The 21,235-nt window shown below is 36.7% G+C and overlaps 1 protein-coding gene across 5 annotated transcripts in view; it reads right to left on the bottom strand.

Annotated features, from left to right (window-relative positions):
- CD47 (CD47 molecule) overlaps positions 1-21,235 on the bottom strand; it is a 46,804-nt gene that overhangs the window by 17,319 nt on the left and 8,250 nt on the right. For all 5 annotated transcript variants that reach the window (XR_013337026.1, XR_013337025.1, XM_077771880.1 and 2 more), the window contains exons 2-3: positions 17,353-17,700; positions 8,679-8,768 (exon numbers count right to left, since the gene is read on the bottom strand). Coding sequence is in view for 3 of the 5 variants with exons in the window: in XM_077771880.1 (XP_077628006.1) it covers positions 8,679-8,768; positions 17,353-17,700 (438 nt within the window). In the remaining 2 variants the exon portion in view is untranslated. The remainder of the gene's footprint in view (positions 1-8,678; positions 8,769-17,352; positions 17,701-21,235) is intronic.

Raw genomic sequence — 21,235 nt, 5'->3', positions numbered from 1 at the left:
CCTTTGCTGTGCAGAAGTTTTTTTATCATGATGAAGTCTCAACAGTTCATGTTTGCTTTTGTTTCCCTTGCCTCCAAAGATGTGTCTAGTAAGAAGCTGCTGTGGCCAAGGTCAAAGAGGTTGTTGCCTGTTTTCTCCTTTAGGATTTTGATGGCTTCTTGGCTCACACTTAGGACTTTCATCCATTTTGAATTACTTTTGTGGATGGTGTGAGGAAGTGGTCCAGTTTCCTTCTGCCCTTAACTGCAGGCTCTTATCAAACTTCCTAGTTGTTTAGCAAGACAATCTATGTAATTTTAAAAATCAGCATGTGTTAAAAGATTCTCNAAACTATTTGTAAAAAAAAAAAAAAAACAAAAACAGATTCTCCTCAGCTAAACATACTGAAATCAATATAAAAAAATAAAATGAAATAATAACACTCCTTACACTTTTTTAAGACTTTAATTTTTTAGTATAGTTTTAGGTTTACAACAAAATGAGAGGTAGGTACAGAGAATTCCCATATATCTCCTACCCCCACACACGAGTGACCTTCCCCATTATCAACTACTTATCAAAATGGTACATTTTCGGGGCGCCTGGGNATTTTTTAAAAACGGTACATTTTCTACAAAGGATAAACCTATGTTGACACATCATAATCATCCAAAGTCCCTAGTTTACCTTAAGGGTTCACTTCTGTTGTATGCTTTTGGGTTTGTACAAATATACAATGACACCTATCCATCATTATATCATACAGAGTAATTTCACTGCCCTAAAAATCCTCTGTGCTCTCGCTATGTTTATCTCCTCCATCCCTTCCCCTTCCCTGGCAATCACTCATCTTTTTATTATATCCACAGTTTTGGCTCTTTCAAAGTGTCTTATAGTTGGAATCATAAAGTATGCAGCCTTTTCAGATTGACTTCTTTCACATAATAATATGTATTTAAGTTTCCTCCATGTCTTTTCAGGGCTTACTAGCACATTTCTTTTTATTGCTGAATAATATTCCATGTATGGATGTACCACAGTTTATCCATTCACCTGCTGCAGAGCAGTAAAGCAGTAAAGTAAACATCTGTGTGCCAGTTTCTGTGTGGACACAAGTTTTCAATTCCACTTGGATAAATACCAAAGAGCACAACTGCCAGGTTATATGGAAAGAATAGGTTCGGTTTTTAAAGAAACTGCCACACTGTCCTCCAGGTGGCTGTATCATTTTGCATTCCCTTCAGCAGTGCATGAGAGTTCCTGCTGCTCTACATCCTCATAAGCATTTGGTACTGTATTTATATTTTTAACAAAAACTTATAACCTTGATGCTGCCTGACAAAGGAATACCAAATATATGGGGGAAACTATCACATTTTTTAAAACAAATTAGGAATTCTAAGATTTTACACCTTCTGTAAAATAATTAAATATAGTCAGCTACTTCCCAGAAATGAACTAGGCTGATTAATTTGTTTGCTTTAGAAACATTTACTATGCACCTACAATATGTAGCAGGCCCTTTTATTAGCTCAAATCCTATCAACTAAATCAAGGTACAAGTAGAAGATTATGCAACAAGAAATGATTGTGCACTTACCATGTGATTGATAATCACTGTTCTAACTACTGGCACTGAACAAAAAAACTCAAATACTTCTGCCTCAAAACTCTTACATTCTACTGTGTGTGCGTGCGTGCGCATACCTGTATATGTGTGTTGGGGGTAAAGGAAAAGTGACTGATGGAATGTTATGCCCTGACCCTCTTTCCCCGTTCAATAAAAGGTGTGGGTCTCCCCTAGCCTAAGAAAGCCCCTATGTATTTAATCTTCAAATTCAAGTGTGGATAAAAAATGACATATCCCTCTAACCACCTGAAGCAACAGCTAATGTCATCAACAGATGCTCCATTTAGGTTTTCTTGTCTCCTTGTGACTAACAGAAAGGACATATAAGAAAAAATGCAGGCTGTGGTTGATAATATCTAGTGAAATTACCAGATCAACTTGGAGATCAAATAAAAGCTACAACCCTAGTTTTCATGATATTCCACAGACAGGATTCAATATGCCCATACAGATCTACACAGACCTCAGTCTATCCAACCAACAAGCCCCCACTCCAAATCTATGAATGCAATATCTGCACAAAGGCAGGACATTTACATGTTCCTTTACTGAGTGATCAGTGAGTTAGTAGTCAGATAAGAAGGCTAACCAGTGAGATGTAATGCACACCAGAATAAGAATAAATCGTAAAGGGAGACATGTCTGATTTCATTATTTTTTGACAACTCCAGGAGAGTAATTGTAAGATCTTTTTGGTATCTGTTAAGCTGCAAATCAATATTGTCTTTGTTGCAGGATACAGCACATCTGATCACTTTTAAAATGAAGTTACAACTTCAACATTTTTAATTATTTAATTGAATTGCTATTTTACAAATACTTAGCATATACTCATTCAAAAAAACAGTGAAGGCTATGTGAATCTGCTGCTGGATAAAACAGAATATTAATGCCCATTTAAACTGATTACCTGCCAAAAGACAAGGACTTTATAATAAACTCCATATACTATCCAACTGGCTTTGATGCAACAATTTTGTAAAAATGAATACTTACTAAAAATCACATTCCTGGTCTATAGGATGCAGAAGTAAAAAAGCCCAGGCATTGTACAGAAAGTACTTTGAATACAGAAGACTAAAGAAGAGGATGTCCAACACATTAACTTCCTTTCCTTGGTTCCAAATGTTCCCTGATCTTATGGATGGTGCCCTAACTTCGGAGTATATGCAGAAAGCTGGGTTGCTTGAATTTGTAAAATGCCGAAGGAGTAACAACTACATTTCTGTAAGAGTACACTGCCAAGCTATAGTTTTGTTCGGTTCTTCCCATATTAAAACCAGGGCATGAAAACATTTAATAACACCAGTGTGATAATTATGTGGAGAGGACCAAGAGAAAGCACTGGAAGTCCAAGGTTATTGAATGAAATTCACAGGAAACTTAATAATAAAGTCCTATTAATAGTATCCACCAACCAGGGCACAGAATGATTCTTTGTAATATTTATTGTGATGATATTTTACCTTCCTGGATAGAAGTTTCCTGTTGCAAGTTAGTATATATCCTCACTTCTTCAGAATGATTTTTCTGATCTATAAAGAAATTCCCTGTCCCACTACATTCTTTTTATGTGTGCTCATGGTCTAAGTACTTTCAGTATCAATAAAATAGTCCTAAAAATTGGATTCAAGTTGTTGTGATAATTTTTTTCCTTGAATTTCCCAACAATGACTTCTACAGGAACATATAACAAAATACATCTAAGCAGTAACCAAAATCTTTGTGGAATTATTTTGAGCAAAGACTAGAAAGTTAGAGAAGGACATGAAAGATGCCCAGAATGCATGAATTTGAAAAACATTACAGGGGTCTTTGCTTGGCTCAGTTTCAATATGCATGAATTTCAGTTACCGGGGTAACACAAATGCCCCCAAGTAACAGTAGAAATTTCAGTTACCACAATACCACAATTAACTGAGTACCTGCACAAAGTGTAAACTTCACTGTCATCTCTTCAGTACACAAATCACCCTGTTATTATCAAACGTGTATCATGACTGGTGACCAAACATGTCACTTCTTTCGAAGACTCTTGGTGACTGCTCACTGAACACTTCTTACTCAGTTCATGCATGGACAGCAAAGCATCTGTTGTGTAACTTTCTTGTGCCCTGGTAATAAATTAGTGTTATATTTTATAATGGATTATCAAAGGAGGAAACAGGGCAACAAAGATCAAAGTGTAAAGAAATATAAAGTGATAATGTTGGAAGTGAAATTCGAATAAAACATAAATGGCACCATAGAAGAAACAGTTGGCTGCGAGAATGTCAACAATTACCGCCATTCAAGAGACTCTAGATAGACAGAGCAACTCAGTAAAAGTGAACTTATTGGCATAAATGGAACAGTGAGTAGGTTGTGACAAAAGGAATGCAGATGTTCTAGGAGTGATGATTCTGGCAAAAATAAAAAACACAAAAAACAAAAAAAAAACTTCACGTAAGGAAATTGTGGGAGATATTGTGTAACCCTGTAAACGCAAAGGATAAAACACTGGAAGCTGATCCCAACTTAAAAAGGAATGACAATTCACTGAGGTGTAAAAAAGATTTCTGCTCTCTATTCAAAGGTGTATAATAAAAAGGAGGCAAGCACTGCTCCAACTACTCTTGATGAAACACTTTAATTTTCAATGTTTTTGATGTTTCAATTTACCACCTACTAAGTTTTAGGTTTACTTCTTTCCTTTCCTAATAGTGTTATCAGTGACAGTAAAAGTTTTAATGTTTTGACAAAAACGTTAAAGGTCGTGGAACAATAGTAGTGGGGTTTTTCTGGGTTGTTTTTTTGTTTTTTTGTTTTGCATTTATTTAGATTGCTTTGCAGAGTTTCAGTTTACCTGGTCATGTTTATGGTCTCACAGTTTTGTGGAAAGACTCCTTGTAAAAAAGGAAGGAAAAGTAAGAATATATATGCCTAATTCAAAGAATTTCAGAATGTTAATGAGTTCCTGATATGGAATTGAATGTTAACCCTACAGGAACCAGAGATTTTGGTGGGAAATACTTGAAATCACTTATGAAACACCGAAATGACAGAGTTACCTGGTATGCTGTCAAAGACTGAGGAAGAAGAACCCTGGAAATCACGCTAGTGACTTAATTGTCATTGAAGTGGGAAACTGTGAGTTGGTATAGTTTTTAGAAAAAAAAGAAAAAAACAAAACAAAGTGCCTGGAATATAATACTACTAGAGATCTGTGACTTTGGTTGAGACTCAGTGTTTGATTCTAGTGATCTCTGAGCTTACTAAGAATTAAGATCCTGCTTAAAAGTTTGAGTTAAAGATAAAAGCAAAGGTATTTGGGAACATTTCCCTGTGAGAAACCTTTGTCTTTGAAACATGGTCTAGGGCTCACCAAGCCCTGGCTTGGCTTCAGCAGTTTCAAAGATTTCTCAGGTTTTTCCTCAGTTGGATCAATGGCATCTTGAAATACAGCTCAAAATACATTTCCAGTAGAAAGTAACTCTTTCTCCTAAAAATGAAGATGTAACCTGTTCTTTACTGCATGTTTAGCCTATGGGAAGTCCAAGTTTAATCTTGGACTACCAAAAGACTGACATGCAGAACTAGAAAAACCACTGAAGAAAACCTCCAGTGGTCAAATATAGACTATAAATGGTAATCTGAAACAGCTAAGAAGAACTGGCAATCTAGAAAGTGAAAGTCATGGTTTGAGTTACTATTAATACTTCAGGGGCTACATGATACCACACTCTAAGAAATCTTTTTTTTGTTTGTTTAATGTTTTATTTATTTCTGAGAGAGGGGAGAAAGACAGCATGAGCAGGGGAGGGTCAGAGAGAGAGAGGGAGACACAGAATCCGAAACAGGCTCTAGGCTCTGAGCTGGCTGTCAGCACAGAGCCCGAAGCGGGGCTTGAACCGACGAACCATGAGATCATGACCTGAGCCGAAGTCGGACGCTTAACTGACTGAGCCACACAGGTGCCCCAATACCACACTCTAAAAAACATATAAACAAGTGGCATGTGGAGAACAGAGGGGCTCTCCTGTTTGGTGGAATCTCTAGGCCGTAAATAGGAGGTTTCTTAGAAAGGGTACCAAAGTAAAAGGTAGACTCAGATCCATCCATAATTCTCCCAAAAATGTGACAGAAGGCACAGAACATGCACACTTACATGTCTCCTCAACTGAAATGTGGGTGCTACAAAGCCAGGGGTAATATGCATTTCACTTCCACATCTTGAGCCTATAGCCCATGCCTAGCAATCAGTAGGCACCCTGTCAATAGACATTTGTTGAATAAATTAAAACAAAGTAGGTCTACATTCTGCTCTGTCAGTAATAGTTTCATCTACTCAGTACGTGTACCCACATAAAGGTTCACTCTTCATGGAAAAAACAGTTCTCAGAATAAGTTCAAGACACGGAGGCAGTACAGTGCAGTGGTAAATAGCACTGGTTCAAATCCCAGTACTACCAGAGAACAGCTGGGGGGTTGTGGCCAACTGCCTGACCTACCTGCACTTCAGTTTTTTTCTACAAAATGGGAATAACAATGGAACCGACCCCCACAAAGTTCCTGCGAGTTGAAAATGTGATTGCAGGTGTGCTCTGTAGCAACTATTATACACAGCAAGCGTTCCACAAATATTCAGGTATTCTTATCATAAACGCCTTTAAATGTGAGTCCAGACTGAGCGAATCAAGCATGTAGGTCTTCCTCCACACATACACACACACACCCCACATATACTTGTTCTAAGAAGAGCCTAAATAAAAAATTGCCATCAAAATATTTTCTTAGCTTTAAGAAACATAAACATAAAGAACATAAACATGTTCTTTAAAGTATGATCAATGGAATAAATACAAAAAAAGAGCATTCAGCCTAACAAAAATGAAAATTAAAGCAAGGGGCTATTTTCACCCATCAAATTACTACAAAAGGATTTAGAATTATAATTATGTCAGAATTATGAGGTAAGAAACAGATATTCTTGGGGCACCTGGGTGGCTCAGTTGGTTAAGTGTCTGACTCTTGGTTTTGGCTCAGGTCATGATCTCACAGTATGTGAGTTCAAGGCCCGCGTCAGGCTTTGCATCAACAGTGAGGAGCCTGCTTAGGATTTTCTCTCTCTCCCCTTCACTCTCTGCCCCTCCCCTGTTATCTCTCTCAAAATAAATAAATAAACTATGAAAAAAACAGATGTTCTCATCTGTAGTAATTGATACAAGTTTCTAGAAAACATTTTGGCAGTATGTATCAAGAGCCTTAAAATACCTCTGCCATTTCCAGTCTTACCTATCTTTAGCAGAATTACTTTCATAGTATCAAAAAACTTGGACACATCCTTAATATCCATCAAGATGAGGACTAAGTAAATTATAGTGTATCCATAAAAGTTGTTTATAGGCAGCTATAAAAAAATCTTCTGAAAACAAGGGGGAAATTAGGATGTAAGTACAGAAGTTACATGAGTCCATTAATGGTTTTCTTTCATAAAGAAAGATAACAAAAATACATAGAAAAAACAGAAAGGGAAGCAGGAAATTCACTCTATTATACCAATAGTTTATTTCTAGGTTCTGGGACTTCAGATTTTTATTTTTTCTCTATAATTTCCTAATTTGTATAAGGGTTCCTAAACTGATATTTATTATTTTTTAAGTATAAGACAAAAATTGTAAAGCTTATTTTGTAAAAGTAGGGCTGATAGTGAACAGGCTGACTCCTGGTTCAGTCAATGAAAATAATGTCACTAATGAGAATGCCATGATCAGCAAACTTCAATCAATCCAAATGCAACAAATCACACTACTGTGAAATAATTTCATTATCTTAAAAAAAGGCTATTCTCTACTTCCAACATACAACATAGGCTTAAGGCCTGGGGCTGCCAATAAGGGTAAAGGCTTTCCCTAACATCAATAAAGACTGAATAGGTCTTGATGCTGTATCAGCCTTTTTCGTGATACAAAAGACTTACCAAAATCCTAAGAAAATTTCCATAAGAAGTCTAGACACTTTTTGAAAATAAAGTTGTGAAATGTCTTGACAGTTGTCACTGTTAGCCCTTTTCTTCCCTTTCTTTGCCTTTTAGACAAAAGTTGAGAACAGCTTTGAAATCACAAAGCATTTCCAGAGTGTGATACATTGAGACGAGCCCTTAGAATATATAATCAGTCATCTCTCTTCCATTTTCAGATCATTTTAGATTTCTGGGTAAAAGCGAACTTCATAAAATATACAGTAAGCCAATCCACTACTACATTTTACTATTTTTCACTTTTTCAAAGGTTGTAGAATGAAATAAATGAAATCAGCACCATTTATACCTTGCCTCGTATAAATGCTTGCTGGCCTTCAATGACTGGCCACCTCACTGTGTGACAGGGAGACGAGGAATACATCTTACATGTTAAAAGTTTAGAAGTTTGCACGGTCACCTCAGAACTTCACTAATTCAGTAAATTTCTTTTACCAAACAGGTAGGGAAATATGGTTGAGTACAGGCATCAACCAGAATAGATACTACCTTTACACCTAGTAGTGACCGTTCTACATTGTTAATGCTGAATCTGATATAGCATCAAGATTTTCCCTAACCCATTTGGTTGCATGATTATTACAACAAAACATGATCCCAAACCACAATTTTCCCCTGGCCACTTCCTTAGAAGCTCCAGAATCATAGGAAGAATGACAACACACAGTTCAAATGGGGCCTTTGATGAACACATATACATGGAACAAGCGCAAACTGGGAAAATAAAAGGTATAATATTCTGTCCTAACACTAAGGTAGCCCGCGACCATCTCTTTGCCAAAATGGTATGTGTAAATACTCCAGAAACATTAAACTCTACATGAGTTTATGGTATTGTTAGTGTTAGGATTCCCGCTAGTCATTCTTAAGAAGTTGTTTTTTTTTTTTTAAAAAAAACTTATGAATCAAGAAGAATATTAAGACTGTATATTCTTATTTATTGCATTACCACAACTTCTTAATACAAGTAAAATATTTCACTAATATTACCTCCAAGAAATAATATTTTAATCATTAAAACACAAACGAAAAATAAAAATAAATACTTACTCACAATACCAAACTGTCCCCAAGAAAGAAGTATAGCCAAAACTGGGAAAATGACAATAAGGATATTTTCATTTGGAGAAAACCATGAAACTGGGAAGAAAACAAAAATCACAATTAATATTTACTATAATCATATAAAGTCTTGCCATTGAATAGTCAACAACATATTTTATTGTGAAGATAGAAAAAAATAATTTATTAAAGCTATGGTCTTAAAATAATTAGAAATTACACATATAATTTACTTATACAACAAATTTTATTTATGAAAAAAGAAGCTAATTTAAATGTTTTCCATGTTTCCCCTAACCTATGATTTGTGGAAGGAGACTGCACGGCACAGAAGCTGGGAACAGGGCTCTGCAGCCACACTGCCCGGCTTGAAGGCTAACAAGGTTACAAGCTTTGTGACTCTGGAGAAAGTCTTAATACCTCTCTGTTCTTCAGTGACTTCAATTGTTAACACCAGTACAACATAGTACCTACACCCTGAAGGACTATTGTGACAAAGCTAATACGTGAAAAGGACTTAAAGCAAAGCTTGACATGTACCAAGTACTCAGTCAACCTTCACTATAATGATCGTAACATTAAGTATTAAGGAAGCTTCTGTTAAGTGGGTCAAATGTTACCTAGACGGTGAAAATATAGCCACACAGTCTATATGAAAGAAATTGTGACATTAAGACATCAAATAACTTGAGAACTTATTAAAAATTAAGTTGAATCATATCTTAACACTTAATACACTGACTTTATAATGAAATTTCTTCCCTAACAAAAAAGCTAAGCAAATGCACCACAAACACTTCAAAGTTTGCCTCTACCATGGGGACTTGCTGAAGAACATTCCTAAGTACTGCCCAAAGCAAGCAAGCACTGGTGCTCCTCTGAAATCAACCCTATTCATTCGAATCCTCCCTGGCTCTGCCTTTCCATACTGGAGCGTGAAGAACCTTGTGGGTTTTCGTACCACCATGATAGCCGTGAATTTCTTGTGTTACTCTTACATTAAAACCTGGTAAATGTTCGCAATAATCCACAGAAAATAACGTTACAAATTCTGTCTTAGAGATACTACCTTTTCAGAGTTGAGCATTTTGCCCTGTATATAGTAGAGACTCAACAGGTTTGCTATTGGAAGGTTCTAATCATGAGACAGTTTGGTGAGTGAATGGAAGACCGTGTCTTAATTTTTGCAGATCTCTATAAAGAGACGGATTTTTCAGATGCTCTGAATCAGTACTGTAATTTCCAATTGTATTACTGTGTATCTTCCTACACCAAAGGAAACCTATTTTAATTTGGCTCAAAATCCTATCAGGAAAAATCTTTATAAATTATGCTTAGGTTTTTACAGCTAATGCCCAAAGGATTTAAAAACTCTATGATCTAATGACTATTCTTAATCAATTTACTTTGCCTATCTACTTTCTCTATTATTTTGAGTTGTCTATATTAACTCTCAAATTTTCACAATTATATGAGGAATTATTAGCCCCTCCTTAATGCTGGGGGAACCGAGGCACAGTGAACTAAGAACCCTAAGTATCTTAAGTTTTCATGTCCCAAATGGACTTCTGAGAGTCATCCCCCTACTTCCCCACCAAACCTCCCCTCTAGGGTTTCCCCAGTTGATGTCTCCAACTGCTTAGGCCAAAAACCTTACGGTTATCCTTGACTTCTTGGTTTCTCTGACACCCCACACCTGGTCCAACAGCCAATCCTGTGGGCTCTACATTCAAAATACAGCCAGTATCCGATCAACATGAACAGCGTATGTTCAAGATGATCTGACAATGTGGGGCGCCTGGGTGGCTTAGTCGGTTAAGCGTCCGACTTTCGCTTAGGTCATGACCTCGCGGTTCGTGGGTTCGAGCCCTGCGTTGGGCTCTGTGCTGACTGCCAGCTCGGAGCCTGGAGCCTGTTTCAGTCTGTGACTCCCTCTCTCTCTGACCCTCCCCTGCTCACGCTGTCTCTCTCTCTCCTATAAATAAATAAAAAAATATTTAAAAAAAAAAAAAAGATGATCTGACAATGAAATATTCTTTCACTGACCTCCCTCCCTATGTAACAAAACAGTCTCAGAATATATTGATAGAAACCTATTAATAAGAGATGTGTTTGACCATGGTCTGACCACTCATTTTTCACTTGTTTCATAAACATTTATTGAAACCCCACCATGGATAGGGTATTCTAGATACTTAAGACTCAAGTGTGAATATGGAAGGTGGGACCATGAGCTTGAGGAGGGGGAGGAACTAGAAGATCAGACTTTTTGGGTAGTAAGGAAAGGTCTGGGGTGAGGAACTGGATCTGTGCCACATGAAGACAGGGAAGAGGAGACACCAAAGGAACAGCAAATTCAAGCACCAAAATGGTGGCCACTGTGGCTAGAATTTAATAGTACAAAAGGGGACGGGAGGAGTCTCCTGGGGTAAGATCATGTTGGGTCTTAATAGCTTGTAGTAAGAGTTTGGATTTTATTAGAAGAACAATGATATGTGATTGGAAAGCTTCATCCAGGGGAGCAAAATGACCTGATTCATTTAAAACCTTTGCCAGCCATGTAGAGAATAGATTACGAAGCAGGACTGATCATAAAGTTGCAGCAGCAATTGTGCAGTAGCAGGAAGGCAAGATGTGATCCACAAACACAGTCTTGAGTGCATTTTCACTCATCACATTTAAACACATAAGAAAGCACTGTTCCAAAGCAAGGTGACTAGAATGAGGATCCTGAAACCATAGACAATGGCTGGACAAACTGGGGATTTCTACCTTAGAGAAGAACAGGCTTGTGAGAGAAATACCACAGCCTTCCTCATGAGAGAAATTACAGAATTTCAAGTTCTAGCTTGACTTAAGTTACAACTAGAACTGCCTACTAATAACAAGATCTTTTGGGAAGGAAGAGAGTTTCAGCATGCCATGTATTTAGGTAAAAAGTCTGAATGACCAATTACCTGAGGTGTGATGTAAGTACTTCATAGAGATGGTGAGACAGACTAAATGACTACTGGATGACTCTAAGACTCTATGCAGAAATAATGAGAAGTATAAGAGACTTCTCAGTGACATACAGAAGGTAAGATTATAGAACAAAAACTATTATTGTCTAAGAGATTCTTAACTGAAACTTACCAGAAGATTTATTCAAACTTTATACACTCTTCCCTCTCAGCTCTCACCCCAAGACTGTGTGAGAGACAGAGAGAGAGAGAGAGAGAGAGAGAGAGAGTGTGCATGCGCATGTGCGCACATACGCACACATGTACATGGTGGTCCATCATTCTCAGTTAAAATCACTGCTGCAGACCTCTGGCATAATTTACCTCTTCTCACTGACATGAATGTGTTACCTCTTTCTAATGTGTTAAGGTGGAGAGTCTGAGGATCACCAAATTGGACATCCAAGAACCAAATGAGATGCTAGGGGAAAAAAGCCAATGTTTTATATAAAACCACTTATATACCCATTAAGCTATTGATTTGTCTTGGTACTACTTTCAGATGACTTTAACTATTGTTCCTCAAGGGGAGAAAAGAGACAAGATACTTCTCTAAGGTCCTTCTCAATTTTCAGTGTTTATGGTATTAAGAAAATAAACTAAGCTTGAAATAGTCCCTATCAGATATTTTTCCACTTTAGGATTAAGAAAGATAATCCAAAGGCAACGTTATTCCATTCACGCTGTGGCTGATAACTCTGCCCATTATTCTTCCCCAATTCCTGCTCAGGTAGTGTAGCTCTCAGGAAGATGAACTTATTAGTGGAAAAACAAAGAAATTGTATTAGGAGGATATGGTATATGAATGAGGGTTTAAAATTTTCTTCCCAGCCTACGTATTATAAAAACCCAGTACTTCATTCCTCTTATCACTGTATACAAAATGAGATACCTGGAAAAAGTGATCACTTCAATCAATTAAATGTGCCTTTCCTTCAAATATATACATGGTACACCTTCACAAACACCAGTTTCCACAAAAGAAGATCACAAATTTACAACACTAAAATTCAAACCACATTTTTACGTGATGTTTCAGGACTGTGATGACTTTTTTGATGTGTCCACTTGGCTAGGCTACAGTCCTCAGTTACTTAATTAAACCCAGAATTCTAAGGTGGCTCCCCAAATCCCTGCTCCCTACAATCAGCGTTTTATAATTCCCTCCCCTTTAAGAAGGGATGGAGCAGTGAATATGATGGATTTTATTTCCATGATTCTGTTTGTTATATGTCAAAAGGGATTCTGATGATGTGATTCAGGTGCCCAACCAGTAGGCTTTAGGAAAGGGAAATTGCCTTTGGGAGAAGAGGGGGGTGAGTCTCATCGAGTAAGCCCTTAAAAGGGTCTGTGCTCTTCCTGGAAAAGAAATTCAAAATGTGAGAGGGATTCTTCCTACAAGAGGGAGGTTCTCCTTTGCTGGCTTTATATATGGAAGAGGCTGTGTGGCCAGGAATGAGGCAACCTCTAGGAGCTAAGAAAAGCCCTTAAAAGACATCCAGCAAAGAAACAGAAATAGAAAGAAAGACGTCCTATGATTACAAGGAACTGAATTCTGCCACAATCATGTGAGCTTGGAACAGGACCCTGAACTCACAGCCTGGCCAACACCTTGCTTTTAGCCTTGTTAAGACTCTGTATTTTACACCATGATCAGAACTGTCACTAGAAAACGAATACAAGGATCTTGCAGTGCCCTCATATCAACATTATGAACATAATGTGTATTACCCTGACAATAATGGAAATGGAAACTCTGCTGAATTTGAACTGGCCTTTTTTTTAACTTTATTTATTAATTTTTGAGAGAGAGAGAGAGAGAGAATGAGCAGGGGAGGGGCAGTGAAAAAGGGGGACAGAAGATGTGAAGCAGGCTATGTGCTGACAGCAGAAAGCCAGATGTGGGGCTCAAACTCACAAACCGTAAGATCATGACCTGAGCTGAAATCAGATGCTGAACTGACTGAGCCACCCAGGCGTCCCTGAACTGACCTTTTTAAATAAAACCTTAAGAATTTACTTGGAAAAATATAAAATTTTAAGCCTCCAAGTTTCTGTATCATTAATGATATAAATAAAGATATTAATAATAAATTTTATAACTATTATTCACATTTGGCATTTGGTTATTTACAAGGTATTTTCAAAGAAACCAAGTACTAAGGTAGTAAAAAGACTGGGTTTTGAAGACAGACAGACCTAGGTTAAAATCTTGTCTGTGACTCAAACTTTGAACAAATAGTTTAAATCTCACCTGCTGCCTCATCTATTAAATGGTAAGACCTATGTCTATCTCCTAGAGTTCTTGAGAAGATCACAGAAGACAACATATATAAAGTATCTGGTATGCGCTCAAATGAATGTTAGGTTATTTTATCATTCTTATTTACACTGCTATCATTTCCTTGAAAGTGGGGATCACATCTGAGTCATCAGTGAATCCCTAGTGCCTAGCACAGTGCCTGGCAATAGTAGGAACTCAATAAATCTTTTTCAGAAAGAGAGATACTAACATATACATCCCAAACAATTCTGTCATGGAGCTAACTGGTATCCCCATTTTACAGGTAAAAAACTGAGGGCCAGATTGGTTCAGTTTCTCAACCTAGTTTTCTTAAACTAGAAACGGTGAAGTATAGAAAAAGTTTTCTAAATTCAAGTCCTGTGCTCCTTCCAAAAGTATAATACTATACATAGATGCCAGAAGTATATAAAACTCTAATTCATATATAATATTTCCAAATATTCAGTCCTAGGGCTCAAAAAAAGAACACAAATGGTCACCATTACTCCACATTCTATTAAGTAGATTTCTCTATTAAGTAATTTCTGTTCCTCATTTATGCCTATGTTGGCAAAAAAGCACAACATAGTGAAAATGGTTTCTACTGCTAAGTCCTAACAACCCGCAGGATGGGTAAGCAGCACTACTACAGTAACTCTGTATCCCACAGTTAAGAGTCCTGCCCCACATTAACATTTTTGAGCAGAGGAGGTTTATTTCTTCCCCCAGTCAAAAACAGGTGTAAAACAGAGACAACACCAGATGCTGGAGAGAATGCAGGGAAACTAGATCACTCATATGTTGCTGATGAGAAAGTAAAATGAAATAACCACTATGGGAAACAGTTTGGTAGTTTCTTTAAAAACTAAGCATATACTTACATACAACCCAGTAATTGTATTTCTGGGCATTTATCCAGAAAAATGAAGACCATTTTGCACATAGAAACCTGTACACAATTGTTCACAGCAGATTTATCTGTAACAGCCAAAAGCTTTGGAAACCACCAAAATGTCCTACAATAGGTGAATGGCTAAACAAGCTGTGATCTACCCATACCGTGGAATACTACTTAGCTCAGGGAGAGAGGGGGCGTGGAAGAATCGAACTATTGATACGCACAACAAATTGGATAGTTCTCAAGGGCACTGCGCTGACTAAAAAAAGGCAATCTCAAAATACTGTATGATTCTACTTATACAACATTGTTGAAATGACAAAACCATAGCCATAGAGAACACATGAATGCTTGCCAAGTTGGGAATAGTTGGAGGGGTGACTATAAAAGGGGTTGCATGAGGGAGATCTTTGTGTTAATGGAATAATGGTTCTGGATCTTGACTGTGGTGGTAGTTTCTTATATACACATGTGACAAAATGACAAATATGTACACGTTGTACCATTGTGAACCTGCTGTTTTTGATACTTTACTACAGTTATGTAAGATGTAATCACTGGGAGAAACTGGGCAAAGAGTGGACATCGTCTTTCTGTTCAATCTTTACAATTTCCTATGAATCTTTAATTATTTCAAAAAATAAAAATGGGTGCAAAGCCCAATGTCTGAAACTTCTGGCACAGTATTCTACATTCTCTGCAAGAAAACAATACTTTCTCATTCTAATGGCCCAAAAGGTAAGTACAACTCATTTTTTATAGGGTACTTTGTAAACAAAGATAGATAAAATAATTGCACATGAAACTATAAACTTGGCCATCGTCTCAGATATTGGTATTTCTTTCCCATCCATCTTCATTCTGTTTCTGGGTTTTTAAGTCTCATATCTAGAGTTTAACAGTCTGTCTTTCAGGGACTAGCACTATACTCCAAAACTGCTGCTCCCCACTCCCTCTGTCCTGTTTTTTCATTCCCACATAGGTATACATTCCTTCAGAAAAATTTCAAGTAGGTATCAGGTTACCTAATTCCAGGCAATCCCAGTGTTTGAATGATTAGACCCTGCTGAAAGGTACATGTTTGTTTTTAAAAAATTCCTTAGTCCCAATTTATGTCAAATTAATAAAAGTTACAATGTAAGAGATTTCCTAGCAGCAACGCCTTCCAAACTCAGCCAGCCTGCTCTGACCTCTCTCCTACCTATTCCTCACTGCACAAAAATCCCTCTCACAATGAGCCAGGACAGATTCAACAACTTGATAAATCTTACTTCGTAAAACAAACATTCCAGGAACACAACCAACATTTGCAAAGCACTTTGGTTTACAAAGAACTTACATATGAGATCTCATTTGATGCTCATTCCACTGCGTAATACATAAAAGCAGGGATCTACTTTCATCCCCCTCCCAGAGATAAGGTAGGTAACTTGGACTCAGAAAAAACTTCTCAAGATCATCTGGACAGACAGTTAAGTTGCAGGAGAGGGGACAAAATTTAGGTTTCCTGATTCCTAATCCTAAACTCTGCCAAAAAATTCCATCAAACTGAACAGCTCAGTCTCAATCTGGTAACAGACCAGAAAGTAACAGACCTTTTATAATGTCTGGTAACAGACCAAAAGGTAACAGACCTTTTATAATGTCTGAACACTAGTGGAAGAGGTGATCCAATTGAACTGTTCTGGTCCCATCTAAAGCAGAAGTTCTCAAAGTATGGTCTAATCTTAAAATCAGTAATATGTCTAGTGATTCTCAACAGATACTTCAAAACAGAAGGTCATAATGCACTAGTATGTGGCTGAAGAAATCAGGCGGCACAGCAAAGAAGAGAAAAGAAAGCAGGCTGTTTACCTTAGCTAACTAATGCTTTATACAACTCACCACGCCAAGTTTGTGAAGAAAGGGCAGAATCATGGTGCTATAATCAAGGCTGAATTCAAATACACTGAATTGAATCTCTAGTTCTTCCAAATCTTGGCCAATGAAGAAAACACCAAAGCAAAGCTAAGCATAGGAAGGTGTAAGGGCTTATCCATGATAATCTGATTTTTTAATCTCCTGAGTCTCCTAATCTATTCTTTACGAGGGAACATGGCTGGGACTTGTTAACCCTTGATCAAAGTGCAAGGTTAAAGAAAAGGCCAAATAATTGGAAAGGGTCTGGAATATTAATCACAAGAAAGAGAAGTACTTTTGACGGCAGCAAACATAAATGCAGAATAGATAACCTCAGGACTGCTCATCCCAAGAGAATAGTCCTTGGACCAAAAGTGTGACAACCACACAATATACAAATTAACCAACAGCAAAGGAGTTTTACTCTATAAAAAGTAGAAAAACAAGATAAAACTCAAACATTACATCACATCAACATTATTAGTAGCCTGTGCTTTGCCTAGCCCCATTTTGCCCCCCTTCTAATAGGATCAGGACGCTACAGGACAAATAAGTGGTAAGCTTTTATAGCAATCTTACCAATACGATATTTTAGTTCAATGATGGTTTCGCCTTCTCTGCTTAATTCTGTTACTTCACAAGTGTAGTTTCCTACAACAGCCTCTTCCTTGTTCATCTCCAAAGAGGCAATGCCATTTAGCAATTTTTGTGGTATGATTTTTGTACTCTTAAACTTATTGTCACGAGTGATCTTTTCTCCTGATCCATCAAAGGTGAAAATGTCTTTTCCTCTAAATTTCCACTTTACATACATTTCATTAATGTTTGTGGCCTCCACATTATTCACATAGCATGGGATAATAACAGTTTCATTGCAAGCAGTGTATTCTACAGATCTGGTTATGTTAAATATTAGCTGAGCCGAACCTGAAAAAGAAAAAAAAAAAAAATTGTTTCATTTCATTATAGAATTTTTCTATACTTTAAGATGTTACAAATCCTTAAGATAAAGAGCTTTTCTTGTTCATTTAAGCAAACAGTACAACTATACAGAAGACAGGCAAGGTGAAAAAAAAAAGCAAATTATTTCAATATTAATGTGCACAGCTGGTAGAGAACATTGTGACTTTTCCTTATTCAACCTCAGTAATACAAAGTATACATTACCATGCATCTTGGGAATAAATTCAGCAACCCTGCTGGAACATGCAGATGTAGTATCTGGCTTTGGAAGCTTTGAAGTAATTGTTACTGCCTACTGATATATGTAGAAAAATACTGTCCTCACCATGGGAAATTTTGAACAGAAAATCAAACCAAACATTATATTCAGTCTCAGCTTCATATACTTCCTCCAAATAGAACTTGCTAAGCTGATAGGAAGTTTATCTCTATCCTTATGTTGCATTTCCAAAAAAGATGATGCAGTCTACTATACTTTAATATGAAAAGGTAAACCAGATGAATCACATCACATCTCTCCATGAGAATGGAAAGTCTCAGAATGCTAAGGAAAAAAAACATTTTCTGTGGCTTTTTTTCCCACTCCAAAATACAGACAGCAATATTCATTTTGTACGTAAGTATTAGAAAGGAGTATATACAATTGAAAGGTATATACAATTGAAATTTTCAATACAAATTGAAAATTTGTAAATACAAATTTTCCTACTCCTGTATTTCATTGAAACTATGGAAAAACAATTTCCAAATATATATTACAGGTATTCTTTCCTCCTAGAAAACCATAAACCATTCAAAAGAAGCTAAGAAACAGTTAAAAGCAAGAGTAAATACTGCTAATAAGTAGGGTCTACAGTAATCCTCTCGCATCCATGGTCATACTTTCTGTGGTTTCAGCTACCTGCAGTGAACCACAATCTGGAAGCAGAATATCCTTCTTCTGACACATTCTAGAATTCTACACATTCTACATTCATTTCATTATAAAATTCTATACTTTAAGATGCTAGAGTAGCCTAACACTGTGTTACAGCACCTTCATCCTTCATCTCACCACATAGGGATTTTATCACAAGAAGATATTTTGAGAGAGACCTCATTTGTGTAACTTTTATCATAGCGCATTATTTTAATTGTTCTATTTTATTATTAATTATTGCTGTTAATCTCTTACTATGCCTAATTTATAAATTAAATGTTATCATAGATATGTAGAGGAAAAAATAGTACATATAGGATTGGTACTATCTGTGGCTTCTGGCATCAAATGGGCATCTTGGAATGTATCGCCCCACAGGTTGAGGGGGACAATCGCATTTTATCACCTCTTCTCCGTGGATAAACTACTGATGCCTTATAAATGAAACCACTTATCTTTCATCTAAAATGTGCAAGAATGTGAGGAAATTTTAGTGGTCTTCCATATTGCTCAGTCGTTTATCAACCTTTTTACCTAAGTAGTTAGCCAGCTCTTCTCTCAAAAAACAAAGCTCTAACAAATACAAATAAAACATCAACTTCAATAGTGCATCCTTAAGATTTCTTCTTTCTACATTCATAAAATGGGAATAAAAATCAGGGGTATAGAATGTTATTATTCTAGGAACATAATTATTATTCAGTAACTGCCTACTTAGTTGAATGTTAGGATGCATAGCAGAATATGAAGTGAACAATGTTCAGAAAGCCTGAGAACAATTCAAGCAATTAACTTAACTTTTCTATGCCTTGGTTTACTCTATGTGAGTAAGAGGACCAAAAACCAACACTGGGCTACTTCACACAATTGTGGTGAGCACCAAATGAGAAAATTTCTGGGCCAGTGCTCTCTAACAATATCGTGCTATGAATATGAGGGGCAATACTGTAAAAGTTAGACAATATAGCCTTTTAGTGTCACCATCTGGGCCTGGCAGGTCCAAATTGTTGTATTTCTGGGAATGTGCAGTTTGAACCAACTTTGAGATGTCCACAGCTCCCCCTTTCCCACTTTCCTACATTTCTTACCATCCAAACATTAGGAAGTCTCAGGCAAAACCTGTACTTCCAGTTGCATGTTTCATAGCCATGGAGTTGTGAATTATTTCCCCTGAGAAAGAAGCACTGGATGTGAGGGGGAACTATAACGTACAAAAGGAGAGAAGAAAGTACGATGTTGGAATTAGAAAGAATGGAACGTGTCAGAAAACATAATGAAAGGTTTTGAAATGGACAAAAAGATTACTGAGTGTCATTTCAATGGAGTGCTGGGAATTGTATGACAAATTCCTTGGGAATATCTGATTCTGTAGGGGCCTGTGCCTTTCACTGTGTTTGTCTGTCTGGGCTATCTTACAATTTTGATAAAACTGAGTAATGCAACTGATTCATGTCCATAGAGATACAAATAAACTTTGCTCTGCAATTCACTTCTCCCTGGTGGAAGAAGAGAGGATTTCAAAAAATCACATGTTATTGCCCTGAGAATACTGACCAATCTTGCATCTGTTTGAAAATTCATTTCGGCATTCCTGATTGCCCATAAATGTGTCTCTTCTTTCAATTTTCTTTTAAACCAAGATGGCTTTACCATCTTGCTGGTTTACTTGTTAATTAACGTGTGAAATTAAATCTTTGACACTTGGTCATTGAGTCAAGACAAAAAAAATTTCTAAAAATTACCCTTTAATAAAAGAGATACAAGTGAAGAGCTCAGCTCAGTTCTCCCAGCAAACTTTTTTAGAAGGCTCTAAGAAAGAAATGGTTGGCAAACACTCCATAATTTCATAACTTACATTTAGAGAATGAATTTTCTAAAGAATACAGAAAGCACTAATTGCACTGCATTATTTGTTGTAATAAAAGAATTTTATAGCTGAAGCAATTTAAGCAGAATAAATGCTGTCAATAAAATTCAAAGTAAAATTGACCTGGAAAAGCCATAACTTTAATAACCTTGCACTAGTTAATAAATATGAGTAGTCCAAATATATCACTCTACTAGCTGTTAACTACAGTTTCATCCTCTATAAACATTTATATATTAAAGAAAAACCCTATTACAGAGTAAAATTATCTGATCTTGGTTTTCTCTCTTTTGCCTATTGCTTTCTGATGAAATATCAAAATGAAGAATAGATTTAAAATATCGAGAGCAAATAAAAGCACATAGATAATTAACATGAATTAAGGAAATTCTGAATATACAAGATATGCTGATAGCAGTCTAAATCAGGAGTAGATAAGTATAACCACCAGTGATGCAAGACCTACAGATAAATTAAAAAATAAAATGGTGAAATTATTTTATACAAAATGCCAAAAATACTGGACTTCACAACCTCTGTAAATACAGACCACCAACTGAAACCATCTCATACCACAGTCCTGCAAACAGCTATTATGGGTTGCTGAGAAGGCTCAATATATCATAGCACACAAGTCTAGCTCAGAAATGTACATACACAACAAACATTTATTACAATTACCTGACCTGAAACACTGTGATAGGATGAGGGGA

The sequence above is a fragment of the Crocuta crocuta genome, unplaced genomic scaffold (assembly GCF_008692635.1).
Source record: "Crocuta crocuta isolate KB4526 unplaced genomic scaffold, BGI_CrCroc_1.0 scaffold56, whole genome shotgun sequence".
Lineage (NCBI taxonomy): Eukaryota > Metazoa > Chordata > Mammalia > Carnivora > Hyaenidae > Crocuta > Crocuta crocuta.
This window is presented reverse-complemented; position numbering and strand designations above follow the sequence as displayed.